The sequence below is a fragment of the Temnothorax americanus genome, unplaced genomic scaffold (assembly GCF_048541705.1).
Source record: "Temnothorax americanus isolate GAGA-0224 unplaced genomic scaffold, ASM4854170v1 Scaffold14, whole genome shotgun sequence".
NCBI lineage: Eukaryota > Metazoa > Arthropoda > Insecta > Hymenoptera > Formicidae > Temnothorax > Temnothorax americanus.
In genome coordinates, this window is record NW_027509275.1 from 224,192 (window position 1) to 242,189 (window position 17,998).

Genomic DNA, 17,998 nt, shown 5'->3' on the forward strand with positions numbered 1-17,998 from the left:
ATACATATAACTTTCTATTAAAAAATACATGGATAGAACAGTTTTTTAATGGAAAAGTGATTACAAACGAGTACATTTAAAAATAATGAAATACATGCGCCTTCATCTTTTTTAATATATGCGGGTACAAATAATTCCGGAGTACCAACTCAATTCGAGACGAGTCGAACCCGATAATAGATTCTGAAAAATTTTGTATAGAAATATTATAAAATATATATCTTATATATCATTTTTACCAATTTTTTTATTATGTTTAAATTCAAGTTATCGATACTTCATAATCATCAGGGTACCCATTCGACTTGTATCGAATTTTTTAAGTACCCGCACATTTTTTATTACATTTATATGTATGACAAAGAAAAACTTTAAATCCTTTCTAGAAATTAAAATTAAAATTAAAATTAAAATTTATAGAATAAAATGTCACCGTTTGCGCATGTATTTTATTATAAAAATATCTAAACTATTTAAATACTTAAAAATTAATCTTTATGATTTAAATCAGCTAACATCCATGTATCTGGAAATGGTCCCTAAAAAAAGACCAAAAATTAGAGAAAATAAACATACACGTTTGTAACTAACATTCTTAAGCACGATTTAAATATATTGATAAAAGTGTGCACAGATTATTAATTTAAATTTATTTTTTTAATATAAAAAATAAATTATTTATTTATTTATTTATTTATTTTTTTTTTTATTTTTTTTCTTATTTATTTTCTTAATGTGTACTTTTTGAGTTATTATTAAAAATATAATAATAATAAATATAATTATATTTATTATTATTATATTAAAGTTATTACTATTATTTCGTCTACATCTTTTTTCAACTATCGAATTATATCCCCTTGTCCCTCTCCCTGCCCGAATTCCTACTTATACCGTGTGTATCCCTACCTACCCGTATTTCGATTTATAGTCCTACCAATATTTCCAGCATTTTACCCCAAAAATATTTCTATTATTAATTCCGTTATTTATTTGAGAATATTGATTGTCCGTTTCTTTGTGACCCGTTCTTTTAATTTGAAATGGTAATCAAGTACGGACAAAAAAATTGCTTTGCGTTATATAAATATCTCAATTATATTCTGCAAAAAATTAAAATTTATAATGTCGACAAAATTAAAAAATAATGGAAAGTTTCTCGATGTTAAAACCGACCGCGAAAATACGAAGATACCGTTCATGCAGTACGCATCTTGAAAGTGTATCAAGTAAGATATACAAAATATATGACGTGAGATCCGAGAAAAAAAACTTCCCACGTGATATATATTAATATTATAATTGGATATTTTTTATAATAATCAACAACCGCATTGCTATAATCAAATAATATAAGTACGCAAATCTTTACGTATCGACATAAATGTATCTCGTTATATTTTTCACTTTCTACCTGCAACATTATTTTTTATATAATATAGTTAAATATTGTAAAATTGAATAATTATATTCTACAATTAATTTTAAAATAATTTGAAAAGTTTCAGTGTTTCTCGACAGAATATTTAGAATCTCACGTCATATATTACTTGACTGGCACAAAGACAATTTCTCAATCAAAAATATATATGGATAGGTTACAAAAAATTAGGGTAAAATTGATGCTTTATTAAAATAAATTTTAGCAATTAATAACAATTATCAAGTTTTCCATAAAACAAATTGTATAATAAGACCAAAATATTTTTTATTCGTGTATAATTTATGCATATTGTGGCTGAAATTAAATAAATCTACTAATTTATGCATATTGCACGCTTTTCTTTATACTAATATTCTATATATATATATTGTTTCCTTGCATCAATTTATATTATATTTAATCTTGGATAAACATATGGAAAGGAATAAATGAGAATAAAGGAATAAATAAAACATCCTAACTAATTCACAATTTTTCCTTATCTACAGGTACTTTTTTATACATCTAACATAATATCTCTTTTGCTTAAAAAAATAATTCTTTAAAAAAATTTAAATAAAAATTTATTGACTACAATGCAATTTAAAAAATCATGACTAATTATCAGAGCATTATTTTATTTCTTGTTTCTCTTTCTTGGTTTCTACTTTAACTGTAAATAGAATTAATCTACGTAAGAAAATTTCAAAAATTTAATTTTTTATGTACTTACAAATTTTATTCGATAGTTATTTATAAAAAAAAAACGCGGCAGTTCGTCAACGTAACTCGACGAACGATGATGAACTCTTTGCGAGCTCCGTGCATGCGAAGTGTGCGAGTATTTCCTCAAGCACAATCGCATAATATATCGATAAATAAGTAATACCAAGATTAAATATATGCCATAATTAATTTTAACCCATCCATTTTAAGGCAACGGATCTACGAGATGTAATAATATTTTCATACTACAAATTATTGTAATTCGACATGTACCGAAGATATATTTTTGCTCTATATTTAAATATTTGTAGATTCGTTACCTCAATAAAAAAATTTCTCATTGACTCACCGATTCGATGCGCAACGGACGGAGTTATACAGCCACGTAGCTACGGTGACACTGTAACATAGAAACAGAAGATTTAAATTAAAAAACCGCTCAAAATGATTAACATTTGATAAGTTGATTCCCCTACGCGTCTCTAATTCGTCTTTCAATAAAATATTTAGCAATACAATTATCTGTTTATCGAAAAAGATCTTTGCAAGAATAACATTTTAGATAACTTCTCTTTCTTTAATTACTTTTAACTTATCACAAAATGTAAATAAAACAATTCGAATAAATGGAGACAAATTATTAATTTTACGTAGCTAAGAGATGATACTTACCCCAAGGTTGCTCCGTCGGTGCCCGATGTCTCTCTCCAGACCTCCTCCTCCTCTCAGGACGTCAGGCTTCCTCCTCTCACCGCACAAGACACTCGCGAGAAACACTCGCGAATAATAAACTACAATCGCGCGCGGACTAATTTTATTAAAAGTCTTTCTCGCGCGATACTGTACGGCACTCCCGTTTAAATAAAGTCCTTTAGTCCGATTACTTGAACGGCACTCCCGAAGCAAACGCGACGAACCGGCTGCGGTTCGTTTATTCAATTAATTCGGCGGACAAGAGTACGTTAGCTTCCCCGTCTTTGAATTTTTATCCAAACAGAACAAAAGTTTTGTTTGGGTAAATGCGAAGATACTCCTTCCCGCGTGGATATTTTCTGTAATATAAAAATATAATCGAATCGATTATAGTATATTGTGCACCAAGGGGCGAAAATAGCACACGATGGGCGCAATAAACTGCACGCTGATTATTTGTCGGACTTGAAACACAGCAATCGTTGGAACATTAATACCCTTCCCTCCTCGGAATTAAATTTACACGATTTAATTATTTAAAAAACTGTAAAGAAATTATTGCGAAAAATATTAATGTTCCAACGATAGCTGTGTTTCAAGTCCGACAAAGAATCGGCGCGTAGTTTATTAAGTTGGAATATATGTATATACGTATATACATTTTAATTCGTTACTTCTGTAACTATTAATTCTCTATTTGCGCACCACGTACCGCGCTTGACTCATCGTCGTCTATGAATTTTTAGAATATAATTAAAGAATATAATTTTTACAAAAAATAAGCATTAATTAGTAAATTTAATATTTACACTACAATTTTGGAATTAAAAGATTGGATTATTTCTTCAATTTTGTATTTTAGATGGTGATTCAGATGTATCTTCAAGTCATGATACAGCCAGCAAGCGACACAAGTCGACACAAACGTCGTTGTATCTTTCTTTTTTGGCAATGAGTAACAAAGACAAAACGACTATTGTGTCAACTTGTCACTTGCTAAAAAGCTTTCTATATATGTTTTAAGATTTGCCCGTTACTTTACTTTCCGCCCTAGGGAGGAAAGTGACCACTTTCGTCCCTGTTTGGCGGGAGGAAAGTAACAACTTTCCTCCCTGGCGTGAAATTGGCCACTTTCGTCTCTCTCTACAAACATGGAAAGTCGAACTTTCCGTGGAGGTGTTGTGAAAAATTATGTTCAAAGCTTAATAAAGACGTTATCGCTATATAGCTATATACTTATTGTCAAGCTTTTCTGGCGCACATTAAAATTTTTAGAAACTGTAATAAGAACACCATGAGGATATGATATAGAATAGTTTTAGAATATTAAAATACATCATAATTAATTAAATTTTAAAGTATTAATAAACAACGAAAAAAATGCGGAAAAAAGAGAAAGAGATAAAATAAAACTAAAATAAGTTTATTGATGCTTTCAGAATATACACTTTTTAAATATCTTCATGGTTTGCGTATCTTAATAGACTGGAAGTCCAGATAAGAAAAAGATATTGATGTATTGTACATTGTAAATATCTGTGTGAAATAAAAATGCATCAGTGTCTGTATAAATACAAAACAGGTATAGGAAATACTTATTAATGTTGCATATTAATAATTTTTTTAATAAACTGTCAAATTATGACATTTATATAATTTAAAAGATATTAGAAGAGCAGAACATAAAAAAAAAGTTTCTTTGTGATATGCATATAATACTCAGGCTTAAGTATTATAATTATGTAATAATTAATTTCTTGTTATCAACTAACATGTTAGAATATCGATTGATGATTATAACATACATTATTTAACATCTATTTACTATGTACAAAGTCTAAGGAAAAAATTAATTAATCAAAAATTATTGTTATGTGTGTAAATATAGTATAAAAATTAGATGACAAATCGCGTTATGCATTTGTAATTACAATTACGCGCAAACTGATTTGTCATCCACTATTATTGATTATCATAACTCACGTAAAATATATTTTTATTGTCTAGCAGAAATTGGCTTTTGATTTCTCACGTGCATATATTACATACATCAAATTTATCAACAAATATTAATAATTGGGGTACTGATAATCAATTGTAAATATTACAATATATTTAACTGCTTTAATAAACTGTTTTAAAAAACTATTATGGTTAATTAACTACTCTGTTCTAAGATAATTTTATATGATATACTTATGTATAATGTTTTTATACACTTAATTGAGATAATATTGTACTTTTTTAAATATATCAATAACCAAGGAATAAATGCATTTAGATATCAAGAAGTTTGTGAATATTTTATTACTGTATCTATTATCTCTCTCTCTCTCTCTCTCTCTCTTTTTCTCTCTCTCTCTCTCTCGTTGCAAACTTTATTTTTTTATATATTAATTATAATTGCTAAAAAAAATATTGTTAATTATTTCCGGTTAAATATAAGTCGACTTATGTCGATTATATTTTAACATGTTCTAGTTGTAAAATATTTTATATTTTTTTCCAATTTCTCTATTTCGAAATTAAACTGTTTTTCAAGCAATTCTATTTTATCATGCATATCTTAAATAAGTAATTTATTCTATCGCTTAATAATGTTCTGTTGCATGTATGTAAATGAGTAATAAATTTATAAAAATTATATGAAACATAAATAAGACATAAATGTTACAATATGAGAGAAAAACCAGGAAATAATAAACAATATTTTTTCTTAGCAATTATTAATATATAAAAATTGAAATTTGCAATGATAATAGATACAGTAGTCAAATATTCACAAACTTCTTGATATCTGAATGCATTTATTCAGGTTATTTGGTTATTAATATATCTTAAAAAGTGCAATTATTAGTTAAGGCTATAAGAATATTATAGATAAATACATCATATAAATTTATTGCCTTTTAAAATATGGATAGGTCAAGATAGAGTAGTAATTTAATTCCTTGAATAATTATTATTCGTCGATTTATTGTATGTGCATACAAAGTTGCATAAAATAAAAAAAGCTATAAAATAGAGTTTATTATAATTGATATGATATATATTATTATTAAATTTGTTTGTGTATTGTACGTTTACATGCAACAAAACCTTATTAAGCGATAGAATAAATTACTTATTTTAGATATGCATAAATTACTTGATAAAAGAGTTTAAATTTTAAAATGCAGAAATTGGAAAAAAGTATAAAATATTTTACAACCAGACCATGTTAAAATATAAGTTTTATATTTTGATAAAGTGTTTCAAACTTAATAAAGATATTTTTACATTTCTTGTCAAGCTTTGTATGCACATATAGGATTACAAGATTTTTAGCAAATATAAAATTATTTAATTTCAAGATTAAAATAGGATATAATTGAGTGCACTTACCAGTGCGATGCTCAGTAATAGAGTTGTACTCGTGTGCAACACTATATATATAATCTGTGAAATATATAAATATATTTCAAGAAATATCTAACATTTCAAAATATTTTACAAAAATAATTATTACATGCATTTATATAACTTTTTATTCTTAATCTCTTTTCATAAATTCTTAATCTTTCGTAGTTTTTTGGCTTTCAATTAAATATTTATTTAAAAAATTACGTAACTCTCAAAAAAATTTTAAATAATTTGATAAATAGAATCTTTAATTCTTGCGTATTTATAATTTAAATAATTATAACTTTTTAAATGGTGTAAAATATTACGTATGTATGTTGAATTTTATAAATACTTTATTAAATATTCTAAGCCTCTCTCACACACACACACACACACACACACACACACACACACACACACACAAATGTAAAAGAAATATATAATACATTTTATAAGCTATAATGTTACGTAATATTACTATAATTAGTGCGTGGAATACTCGTTGTAATCGTGTGATTCTCGCGAGGAAAACCGTTTAAATTTAGTAACTAATAAAATAAGTAACAAATTGCTCACCTCGTGGTTGCTTCGCCGTCGCTCGACGCCTCCTTGGTTGGGCCTCCTCCTCCTCCCTCCGCGACCGCTCATTTATGGCGTTCGCTAGAACACAATTAACTATTATATGATTGCTGGCGTATATGGCACTCCCGCGACGTCCCGACGTCAACCATTTGCACGATTCAAAGTGTATTACATTCGGACGGAAAATCGATGCAGGAAATGCGTATATGATTTCGCGACAAATCGCCGCGGTGATTAGATTCGTTATAAAGCAGATGAAGCATACAAGTTAAAGTTAAGAATAAATGTTCGCGGAACGCGTTATCCGGAAAATATGAACGTCGCTCTTTTGACTGTTCGCGCGACAGATTCGAACAAACGCATCTCGTGAAATATTATAAGCAACGTACCGAGCGTCGAATCTACGTCACGACAGTGTCAAATATATTAAGACACGATTAAATACGAGACAAATAGGTTTGTCCTGTATGCACCGTGACGTCAGGACGACGAAAGATTCGAGAGTGACGCTGCCATAGATAACCATGATGCCGCGCGACGAATTTCGGTTAAACGCTCATCTCGCGAAACACTCGTTTTATGAAGTCTCAGCGATGTACCGGTCGTCCGACTAATAGGCCCGTGTACCCGCGATGTTCCGTTCGCGACGACGAGGGATTCGAGAGTGACGTCACGATGCACCATCTTTTACCGTGATCCCGCGCGATAGATTTCGGCCGAACGAACGCATCGCGAGAAATATCTTAAGCAATGTATCGAGCTTCGAATTTACGTCGCGCGAGTGTCAAATATTAAGACACGATTGAATATGAAACTCGATATCCCATAACAATTGCGCTTACCGGTTTTAAACATGCCACGACGAACGGATCCATCCTGTATCCGCGAGACGTTCCGTTCGCGACGACGGGAGATTCGAGAGTGAATAGACTGAATAGTGAATAGAGCTGAATAGAGTGAGTAGTGACGCCGCGCCAACTTCATAATGATGCCGCGCGCGACACGACGCGCGCGCGATCGCCAAGTTCGAATGCCGAATCTATACACGATGGTTAAATGTTATTATTACAAAGAATGTAAAATACAAAATTGATCCAGGTTTTGCTTACTAATTAAATGAATTGTGACGCCAGTTTTCCCGAAATCAATTTGTTTCCGTGTCTATCATGTTTTTCTATAACGACGAAATATTTGAATATGCAACTTTGATACGTGACACTACGCGAGTCAAATGGATGGCTAATAAAAACGTACAGCTGATCAACTAAAATTATGCAATTAAATTTTATTATTGCATGTACGGTGTACAGTAATTGAACTTGTTGATATTGCAAAAATATATTATGTAAAATTACACGACACAAAAATCATAAGCGCAGCACGGACACGCACCAAGGGGAGAGACTTTATCGACAGTGCCAGAAAATGAATATGCCAAATAGTTCCAACGTTGAAAATGAGTGCGAGTGGCGTTTTGAGCGGTCCAATATAAACGGTATCATTTCAGATTTCAGGTTAGGTGGTCCAGCAGACAGATATCCACGTAAAAAGATTCTATAACATATCACTTTTTTCATACAAGCAGTAGATTGCACGAGCAACTTCTTATCTACATCTGCTTTGTAGATTGCACCTTGGATGATACTTTAATTACAGTGTGATTACGATAATGCAGCCAAATGGAGCCGAGATGCGCATATACATACATGTCCATAATTTACCGTTGGTTGAAGATAACGTACGTGACCTCAGCGAAGAGATATCATTTACTCTGAATTAATCTTGTAACACGAAATTGATAATCCAACATTTGTAATTACGTATCCACAATAAAGTCAATCTACAATCTACAATTGTCATCAATCTACATCAAATCTACAATTGTCAATTTTTGAAACATATTTTTTCGAGATTTATAAAGATTTTCTATTACAATTGTGAATTTTTGATTTGAATGCCAACTATTGAAAATTTACGATAAATTGACAACTATACATGCATGCTAATTTAATTCAGATTGAATATAATAATGAATATTATTTAAAATTTTTTCTAGGGTTTTAGGGAATTACAGCGTTCCATAAAAATGTTAAACTGTACACATGAATTATATAGCGTCGATCAATAATAATGTGATCTTTGTCCTAAAACAATATGGAGTGCTAATCTAATCTAATCTCTAAACATGAAAGCAAAACAACATACATAGAAATAGAATTCTCGTCAAGTCAGTCAATAGGAATAAAAGACTCGTCTAACAATCATTGCTTTCAATACAAGTTTTTACTGGCAGGATGACGTTTGTACATATCTGGTGCGCCGTACTGATTCTCTGTGTGACAGTAGAGGCATATGTTAATGTAATAACAAACTGGGATGAGAATAATTTTGTGCCATTTGCAACAAAAGCACCCAAATACACTCCAACTTGGTCTAGTCTAGACAGTCGACCGCTTCCGTCCTGGTACGATGAGGCAAAGTTTGGAATCTTTATTCATTGGGGTGTATTCAGCGTGCCCAGCTTTGGCTCCGAATGGTTTTGGAATCATTGGAAAGGTTGAACAGAACATATCTACTATCTTAGTTCTTATATTAAAAAATACTATGGAGATTATATAATGTGATATCTTATAGAATTCTATAAATGATATTGTAGAGGAGAAAAGAACTACAAAATTTTCCGACTTTATGAGAAAAAGGTATCCTCCAAATTTCACCTATCAAGACTTTGCACGAGACTTCACTGCTGAATTCTTTGATGTTTCCGAGTGGGCAGAATTATTTCAAGCCTCAGGTGCAAAGTATATCGTATTGACAAGCAAGCATCACGAAGGATATACACTGTGGCCATCAACGTATTCATTCAGTTGGAATTCTATGGATGTGGGGCCTCAAAAGGATCTTGTTGGTAATGAAGACATATATCTAATAACAATAAGATTTTGCATTAAATATAAACATTATTATACGTAATCCTTTTTCTGAAATAGGTGAACTGGCAGAAGCAATTCGAAACAAGACACGTATAAAGTTCGGCTTGTATCATTCATGGTTTGAATGGTACAATCCTCTCTATGTAACAGACAAAAGAAACAATTTTACAACAGATAGATTCGTCACCCATAAAGTGATGCCAGAATTCCGTGAGCTGATAGAAACGTACAAGCCGGATATAGTTTGGTCAGATGGAGATGGAGAGGCAACGGATACTTATTGGAAATCAAAGGAATTTTTAGCCTGGTTATACAATGAAAGTCCTGTAAAAGATACAGTAGTGGTGAATGATAGATGGGGCATTAATATACCATGCCATCACGGTGGTTTCTTTACATGTGCTGATCGTTTTAATCCTGGTAATTTATTATTATGCTTGTTATAATTAGAATTATCTAAATTATCAAAATGTAAAAGAGAATATATTAAAGGCAATTAATAGATATAATTTAATAACTGATTAATTTGTTATATTAACAATAATTTGCTTCCCAGGTGTACTTCTTCCACATAAGTGGGAAAACTGTATGACTATTGACAAAAAATCCTGGGGATATCGCAGAAACGCTGTTTTATCCGAATACTATACATTGGCTGGATTAGTAAAGGAGTTAATAATTACTGTAAGCTGCGGTGGAAATTTACTGTTGAATGTTGGGCCAACAAAAGATGGCATTATTACACCAATATATGAAGAAAGATTGCGTGGAATGGGTAAACATCTTTTATATCTTACCATATTTTTTATTAATGTCTTGATCGATTCAGATATCAATTTTCTGATAATCTTAATGATATACAAGTAAACTTTTTGTTTCAGGCGGTTGGCTAGCAATTAACGGCGAAGCTATTTACGATACTAAGCCTTGGACAGTACAAAATGATACCTTAACTGGAAGTGTATGGTACACTATAAGTAAAAATGAAAAACAGCTATATGCCTTAATTCTAGAATGGCCTCAATTCTTTAATATTTTATCGTTAGGCTCGCTTAAACTTTCGGAGAATTCTCAGATAAATCTACTTGGTTATTCGTCAGTAATTCCTGTAAGTGTATTACTACTTTTACCAACCTTTATGTTGTAAAAATGGTGATAAAATAATTTTGTACTTTTATTTCAGTGGAAACAATCCGATAATAAGCTAGAAATAAGTTTACCTCCTAACGCACACAAAGGACAGCCAGCTTGGGTATTAAAGTTTAAGGAAAATATTCATTGAATGATTGAAGACAGTATTTTATATATAGATATAGATTTTCATCAATATATATATGTATTTACTATATACGTATGTAATACATATACTTACTAAGAATATATTTCGTCTGGTAGACAAATTTAGAATTAGAATTAGAACTATTTATAAATATACTTAAATCATAAAAAATAATAAATCTTTATTAAACTTAGACTGCCATCCCGTGCGCCTTAAAAGTTTGCATAAAAGAATATATGAGAAAACTTTAATAGAAGTATTTTCTATTATATATAAATATGTCAATATATATATATATATATATATATATATATATATATATATATCAAATTTACATCACTTAAAACTAAAGAAAGTATTTTTATAAACTTTTGTAGCATTTTTGTGTGTAAAATCGTTTTAGATAAATAAGTTACAATAAAAAAACTTTATCTCGTATAATCTTTCCCTATTTCTCTCTTCTATCTTCTCGTAACTCAAATTCATGCGATCTTGTTTTCGTGAGAAGCAAAAACACAAGTCGAGGTCGAGATGAATCTTGCTCCTCAAAAACAATTGGTAGTGAATTGTTATAGGATGTAAACATTAAACTGTGTGTGATGAGATCATTAATTAGCACACATAGCGATCGTTCTATAAAATTGAAACAGTTAAATAATACTGCATTTGAATATAAAACAGATATTTTTTACAAAAAGAAGATAATTCTGTAGCATATCATTCTTCGCATTTAAAGCAATTTCGATCTTATCTACGGCTGCTTTCCGATATTCCCTGTCAGTTTTGAAAATATATATAGTTTACGTCACGTACACTATAGATTTTCAATATTGGTGGTATAATGTACGTGAAGTATAGATTTGTTTCAATACAAAACCTAACCTAACATTTATAACCCAAAGGCAGGGTTGAAGGCACTAACGCTTTTAACTTTTAACCTAAAAGGAGCAAACCAAAAAAAAAAAATTCTCCCTGTCCCCTGTCCCTTCCTTCTCTGTATAATTTTAATTATACTGTATTTTTTAAACGTGAGATAATGACCAAGACACGAAGACGATTGTGGTCAATTTTCAAAAATAATGTAGCTTATGAAAAAATAACATAACATTTATAATACATGTTGATCAATGTTATAAAATGAAGACCGTTAATCTAACAGTAACTGCGTGGTTATATGACAATAAATACAGCTTGTCAAGTTTACAATTATCGTTTTGAAATATATATTGTACTTTTCTATTATCATGCATAATTATATGATTCAATCATTGAGGAAACCGGTTTGCGTTTAGTGTAGTTTAATATAGCTGAATATAATAAAGAGCATTGTTTAAAAACTCAATGCTTTTTGTAGAATTATTTTGTAAACAATGGCCGCTTAAATTTTCCATTCAAGTTGTATTGGTATATTGATAAATAATATATAATGCCTGGTTTAAAAAATACGCGGTAACGATATCTAATCTCGAGAAATACGATACAAAACATAAATATAATCTTCGTCGAGTTTTAATACAAATACGGAGAGAAATAAAAGACCCGTTTGATGTCTGTTGCTTTCATTAGCTCAAGTCTCGTTACTCTCGTTGGATCAGAATGACGTTGTTTGCATATATTTTGGGCGCTGTGTTGATTTTTTGTGTGTCAGTGAAGGCACATTATAACGTGATAGCCAGAACAGATGAGGAGGAGAATTTGGTGTCGATTTTAACAGAAACATCCAAATACGATCCAACTTGGTCTAGTCTAGACAGTCGACCGCTTCCGCCCTGGTACGATGAAGCAAAATTTGGAATCTTTATTCACTGGGGTGTATTCAGCGTGCCCAGCTTTGGCTCTGAATGGTTTTGGAATAATTGGAAAGGTTGAGAGTGTTATTATATTTTTTATATTTATGAAATATATCATGTGTATGTAGACTCTATTTATATTGTTATTTATATACGTGATGTTGCAGAGGAAATTAACTCTACGAAGTACTACGACTTTATGAAACAAAGGTATCCTCCGAATTTTACCTATCAAGACTTTGCACGTGACTTCACTGCCGAATTCTTCAATGCTTCTGAATGGGCTGAGTTATTAAAAGCATCAGGTGCGAGATACGTTGTATTGACAAGCAAGCATCATGAAGGATACACATTGTGGCCGTCAACATATTCATTCAGTTGGAATTCCATGGATGTGGGACCTCAAAGGGACCTCGTTGGTAATAAAGCTACATATATAACAATAAGATTTCGCATTAAATGTAAACATTTTTATAGGTATTCTTTTTTTCATATGAAATTTCCAGGTGAACTAGCACAAGCAATTCGTAACGAGACAAACATAAAGTTTGGCTTATACCATTCCATGTATGAATGGTACAATCCTCTTTATGTAACAGACAAAGTAAACAATTTTACAACAGACAAATTTGTTACTCAGAAAATAATACCAGAGTTACAGGAGTTGATAGAAACGTACGAACCAGAAGTAGTTTGGTCAGATGGGGATTGGGAAGCGTCGGATTCTTATTGGAAATCAAAGGAATTTCTAGCATGGTTATACAATGAAAGTCCTGTAAAAGACACAGTAGTCGTGAATGATAGATGGGGTAGTGATATGCCGTGCCATCACGGTGGTTTCTATACGTGCACTGATCGTTTTAATCCTGGTAAGTAATGTAAAATTATAACATACTAATACGAACTACTAATATGTAATTAGTAATATTAATAGTATGTGTAATATGTATTATTATTAAATAAAGATTTGCATTTATACATAGGTAGGTTTACAAATTAATAAAATTTTGCTTTCTAGGTGTACTCCTTCCACACAAATGGGAAAACTGTATGACTATTGACAAAAAGTCCTGGGGATACCGCAGAAATGCTGCTTTATCCGAATACTATACATTGGTCGGATTAGTGAAAGAGTTAGTGATTACCGTGAGCTGTGGTGGAAATTTACTGATGAACGTCGGACCAACAAAAGATGGCATTATCACGCCAATATATGAAGAAAGATTGCGTGGAATGGGTAAACATCTTTTGTATCTTATCATATTTTGTATTAGTGTCTTGATTGATTCAGATATTAATTTTTTTGATGATCTTAATGATATACAAGTAAATTTCTTGTTTCAGGCGCTTGGCTAGCAATTAATGGCGAAGCTATTTACGATACTAAGCCCTGGACAGTACAAAATGATACTTTAACAGGAAGTGTTTGGTACACATTAAGCAAAAATGAAAAACAGTTATATGCCTCAATTTTAGAATGGCCAGATGATAATATCTTAACATTAGGCTCGCTTAAACTTTCGAAGAAGTCTCAGATAAATCTACTTGGTTATTCGTCGGTAATTCCTGTAAGTGTATTGCTATTTAGATATATGTTATAAAAATAGTTCAGTAATTTTGTTCATACATTTTAGTGGAAACAATCCGATGAGTTGAAAGTAAATTTGCCTCCTGATGCACACAAAGGACAGCCAGCTTGGGTATTAAAGATTGGTGATTAAATAATGTACATATATTTTACTAAGAATATATTTTATATTGCATATATTGTTTTCAAAAATACATACGAAAGAAAATGACATTTCCATAGAATTTTTTTGTAACAAAAATATCAAATACAATGCAGCGTATTGTAATCATAGTTATAAAACGCTTCAAAGTAAATTAAAAAATTAAAAGAAATACCAAGCACCTCTTTGTTATTCCACAGATAAGCAAATGCTAACAGAAAAAATATTACACGTGAGCTACTTCGTATAGATAAGCTCCAAGTAGTTTTGTCTGGAAATAACAAAAAGATAAGTTGTAAAGATAAATCGTTTTAATATATCGATTTTTAAAAAATGGCCAATTAGCAAATTTTTAGCTGCTCTACCAATAGTTATGCTTACCCCTTGGATGTAGTTATATACATTTAACTTTTCATTTTGAGAATGTGCACCATCGTCACCCTGGCCGACTGGTAAGAGCAATACATTTTTACCAGTAACTTCCTGGAAAGTCAAGGTAACTGGTATCGACCCGCCTTCCCGAGAAAGGTCGGGTTCTATATTGTAAACATGTTGAGTTGCTTTTCGACCAGCTATGTAATTCGGATGGTCGGGATTCTCGGACCATGGTTTGCCACCGTGGAACATGCTCACGTTCATAATATTTGGGCTACCTCTGCTTTGCCATTTCTTATTTATATAAGCGATCACCTTCTCGGTCGTCTTATCCGGAGTCATATTAGGCACTATTCTAATCGAAAATTTGCCAATAACTTTACTCGGAATTACTGTTTTTGCTCCTGGCTCACTGAAAGCACCTTCTATCCCATGAATAGACAAACTGGGCTGCCTCCAACGATGCATTAAGAGCTTGGTCTGCAAAAATTGAAATATAAATCGGGACATATATTTAACATGCATTTTTAAATTTATAAAAAAGAAAAGAGAAAATATATACATGCACACACATACCTTATCTTCCTTATGCGCTAGTTGTTTAGTTCCAACTGTTTCCCTGAATTCATTTACATCAAAATCTATATCCTTATAACTGTCTAATTCAGCTTTTGTCAATTCTGCCACATTATCATAAATGTCGTCTATCAAAATACGACCGTTAACATCGACCAGGGTATTCATTAAGTAAATGAGATCTGCCATAGCTTCATATATACATCCACCAAAGGTACCACTGTGTAAGTCCTTAGTAGCGCAATTGACTTCTATTTGGAAATAGCAGATGCCTCGCAGACCGTAAGTGATACATGGTTTCTTGGTGCCCAGCCAATAATTATCAGATATGCAAACGTAGTCTACGTTCTTTAAAAAGCTGTCTTTCCTTGCCCAAAGAAGTTCATCCAAACCTTCACTGCCACTTTCTTCCATTCCTTCAAAGACAAACTGTACAAAAAAATTCCAGGCAATTAAAATAAATATAATATTATAAATTAGTTGACAATATACCGAGTAAACCATTCTTTATTTCGTTAAGAAATACCTTGAGATTAACAGGGATATCGATCCCAGTTGCTTTGTAAGCTAGCAATGCGTGTATCCAACAAAGAACCGGCCCTTTGTCATCTGTGCTGCCTCGACCGAAAAGTTTTCCATCTTTTTCAGTAAGAGTGAAAGGCTCGGTATCCCATCCATCCTTCTTTAGCGCGGGCTGTACATCCAAATGTCCATACAAAAGTACAGTTTTCTTTTTCGGGTCTGAGCCAAGACTACCGAGTAGTACAGGAGGGAGTGGGATTTCACTGCCATCAGGGAGAGGCTGTTTGCCTACGTCAGCTAATTCCGTAGTCGCTCCAAGATTCTTCAACCTCACTTCTCCCCACTTCATCATTTTAATCACTTCGTCTCTGTGATCCGCCCATGCTGATACGGATTTGATAGCTACCGCCTCTTTCAAGTTATCTATATATTCTTGTTTATGCTCGTCTATGTACCTATATCAGCGCAAAATAAAAAGAACCGAATAAAAGTGAGCAAAAATTACAAACAAAACGTACGCATAAACGACTGTACGTTGAGCTTGCCCAAAAATGTCTTTCTACGAAATTAGAGCTTTCGTGAAATTAGAAATACTTTAAAGAATAAACGAAACGTACTTAAACAAAGTTTCCAAGGCCGGTGGTAATGCCATGACTGTTAATAGTAATTCCGTTAGAACGCACGAACGCAGATCAAACGTAGTGGCCGGAACGCAACTGCCAACTCAACCTGGTTTGGCAAATCTGGTACTCCTATAAGATAGTATATCTTCCTCTCCCCTTTACTCTCTCGTTTCCGCTCTTTGAGAGAGCACACGCGAAACTTACGATAACGCAATACCTCACTCACTCACTCACTGTGGCTGTGGCAGGAATTAGGAGTGTGGGTCGTGTGGGATCGGTTAGCACAACAGCTGACAACAATATGACTCCTCGAGTCCTCGTTATTATTCGAACGTGGAACCAATCAAAATATATTTCACATAGAAACTCACGGAAACGCTATTGTTGCAGTGTCTTATTGCGTTTCCGCGTTTATAAATGATTAAAAAATTATTTAAAATTCGTCAGTATTATATCTACTTAATATTATTTTTCTACATATGCTAGATAAAAACGCTCGTATTATCTACTGTGTATGATGGATATATGACTGCAGCGGAATACACAACATTTGACGAACATCGCTTTTCAATTTTACTCTTCTCGTAACTCTTTTTTTTCTTTCTGTTTAATATGGCTGCGGTCCACTTGACGCTACAAATGCTTTGGAGCGTTCTTCTTCTCCTTCTTTCTTCATTGAAAGAAAAGAGAAGAGGAATGCTTCGAAGCATTTTTAGCGTCAAGTGGACCGCAGGGGCAGTATTCGTAATTCGATCGTATATATTAACATCGTTTTAAGTACGATTTTAAAATGTTATTTTAAGATGTTAACATTTCGTACATTGATTAGAATCTTAATATTATCTAAATCTAAAAATAGACTTAGGCTGATCTTGAATACACAAAATAAATCCATGAATGTCCCATATGTCCGCTCTATGTCATCCCTATGATCTCGAAGTGCCGTGCGGTCATTTCATTGGCTGGACGGACTCTTGAGGTCATCCTTGAGATCAGATAGATCTTAAGATCTTACATTACAGGATCGCCAGCACCACTTTAGAAACTATGATATTAATCTTCTTTATTTCGTCCTTGATTTTTAATTAGAACGCTATTAATTTCTCACGTCTATCATTATCGTGTATCGAGCGTTCATCCAAGTGCATTTACCCGGAAACTATCCCTGCAATGTACGCATGTCGCGCGGTCGTCGAAGTGGCAGCTCGACCCATGGTCCTGCCCTGCCGATCCAGCTTGAATCCAACGTTGTCCCCTGTACTCTTCGGCTTTTCCGTCTTTCTCTCTAATGTCTACCCCTATATATATCTATTTCTTTCTAAGCGCAGAATGAACGCAGTGCAGCTACAAGGACGCATGCAT

The 17,998-nt window shown here is 32.2% G+C and overlaps 3 protein-coding genes and 1 long non-coding RNA gene across 9 annotated transcripts; 2 read left to right on the plus strand and 2 right to left on the minus strand.

Moving 5' to 3' along the window:
• Positions 1–234: 234 nt before the first annotated feature.
• Positions 235–7,725, minus strand: LOC143894607 (uncharacterized). The gene is made up of 4 exons (XR_013256128.1): positions 7,651–7,725; positions 6,803–6,886; positions 2,822–3,201; positions 235–2,549 (listed from the first exon to the last, which is right to left on the minus strand). It is a non-coding gene; the product is annotated as an uncharacterized LOC143894607 (long non-coding RNA).
• Positions 7,726–8,220: 495 nt separating this feature from the next.
• LOC143894588 (alpha-L-fucosidase-like) lies at positions 8,221–11,322 on the plus strand. Of its 4 annotated transcripts, XM_077400979.1 has the most exons (8): positions 8,221–8,351; positions 8,435–8,546; positions 9,102–9,364; positions 9,465–9,716; positions 9,799–10,161; positions 10,298–10,516; positions 10,623–10,849; positions 10,925–11,322. In XM_077400979.1, exons 2-8 carry the CDS (start codon positions 8,488–8,490, stop codon positions 11,021–11,023), a joined length of 1,482 nt encoding a protein of 493 aa, XP_077257105.1. In that variant the 5' UTR covers positions 8,221–8,351; positions 8,435–8,487; the 3' UTR covers positions 11,024–11,322. The 4 variants fall into 4 exon arrangements, with proteins under 4 accessions (XP_077257105.1, XP_077257104.1, XP_077257106.1 ...); XM_077400978.1 differs by having other exon boundaries at positions 8,316–8,546; XM_077400980.1 differs by having other exon boundaries at positions 8,316–8,546; positions 8,865–9,364; positions 10,925–11,320.
• Positions 11,323–11,508: 186 nt separating this feature from the next.
• LOC143894587 (alpha-L-fucosidase-like) lies at positions 11,509–14,575 on the plus strand. Of its 3 annotated transcripts, none has more exons than XM_077400976.1 (7): positions 11,509–11,578; positions 12,587–12,884; positions 12,978–13,229; positions 13,317–13,679; positions 13,829–14,047; positions 14,155–14,378; positions 14,445–14,575. In XM_077400976.1, exons 1-7 carry the CDS (start codon positions 11,552–11,554, stop codon positions 14,529–14,531), a joined length of 1,470 nt encoding a protein of 489 aa, XP_077257102.1. In that variant the 5' UTR covers positions 11,509–11,551; the 3' UTR covers positions 14,532–14,575. The 3 variants fall into 3 exon arrangements, with proteins under 3 accessions (XP_077257102.1, XP_077257103.1, XP_077257101.1); XM_077400977.1 differs by lacking the exon at positions 11,509–11,578 and adding an exon at positions 11,721–11,863; XM_077400975.1 differs by lacking the exon at positions 11,509–11,578 and adding an exon at positions 11,943–12,101.
• A 62-nt stretch (positions 14,576–14,637) lies between these two features.
• Positions 14,638–17,266, minus strand: Cndp2 (Cytosolic non-specific dipeptidase 2). The gene is made up of 5 exons (XM_077400985.1): positions 16,631–17,266; positions 16,018–16,468; positions 15,492–15,920; positions 14,922–15,395; positions 14,638–14,811 (listed from the first exon to the last, which is right to left on the minus strand). The coding sequence occupies exons 1-5, from the start codon at positions 16,663–16,665 to the stop codon at positions 14,767–14,769; spliced, it is 1,434 nt and encodes a 477-aa protein (XP_077257111.1). The 5' UTR covers positions 16,666–17,266; the 3' UTR covers positions 14,638–14,766.
• Positions 17,267–17,998: the final 732 nt, after the last annotated feature.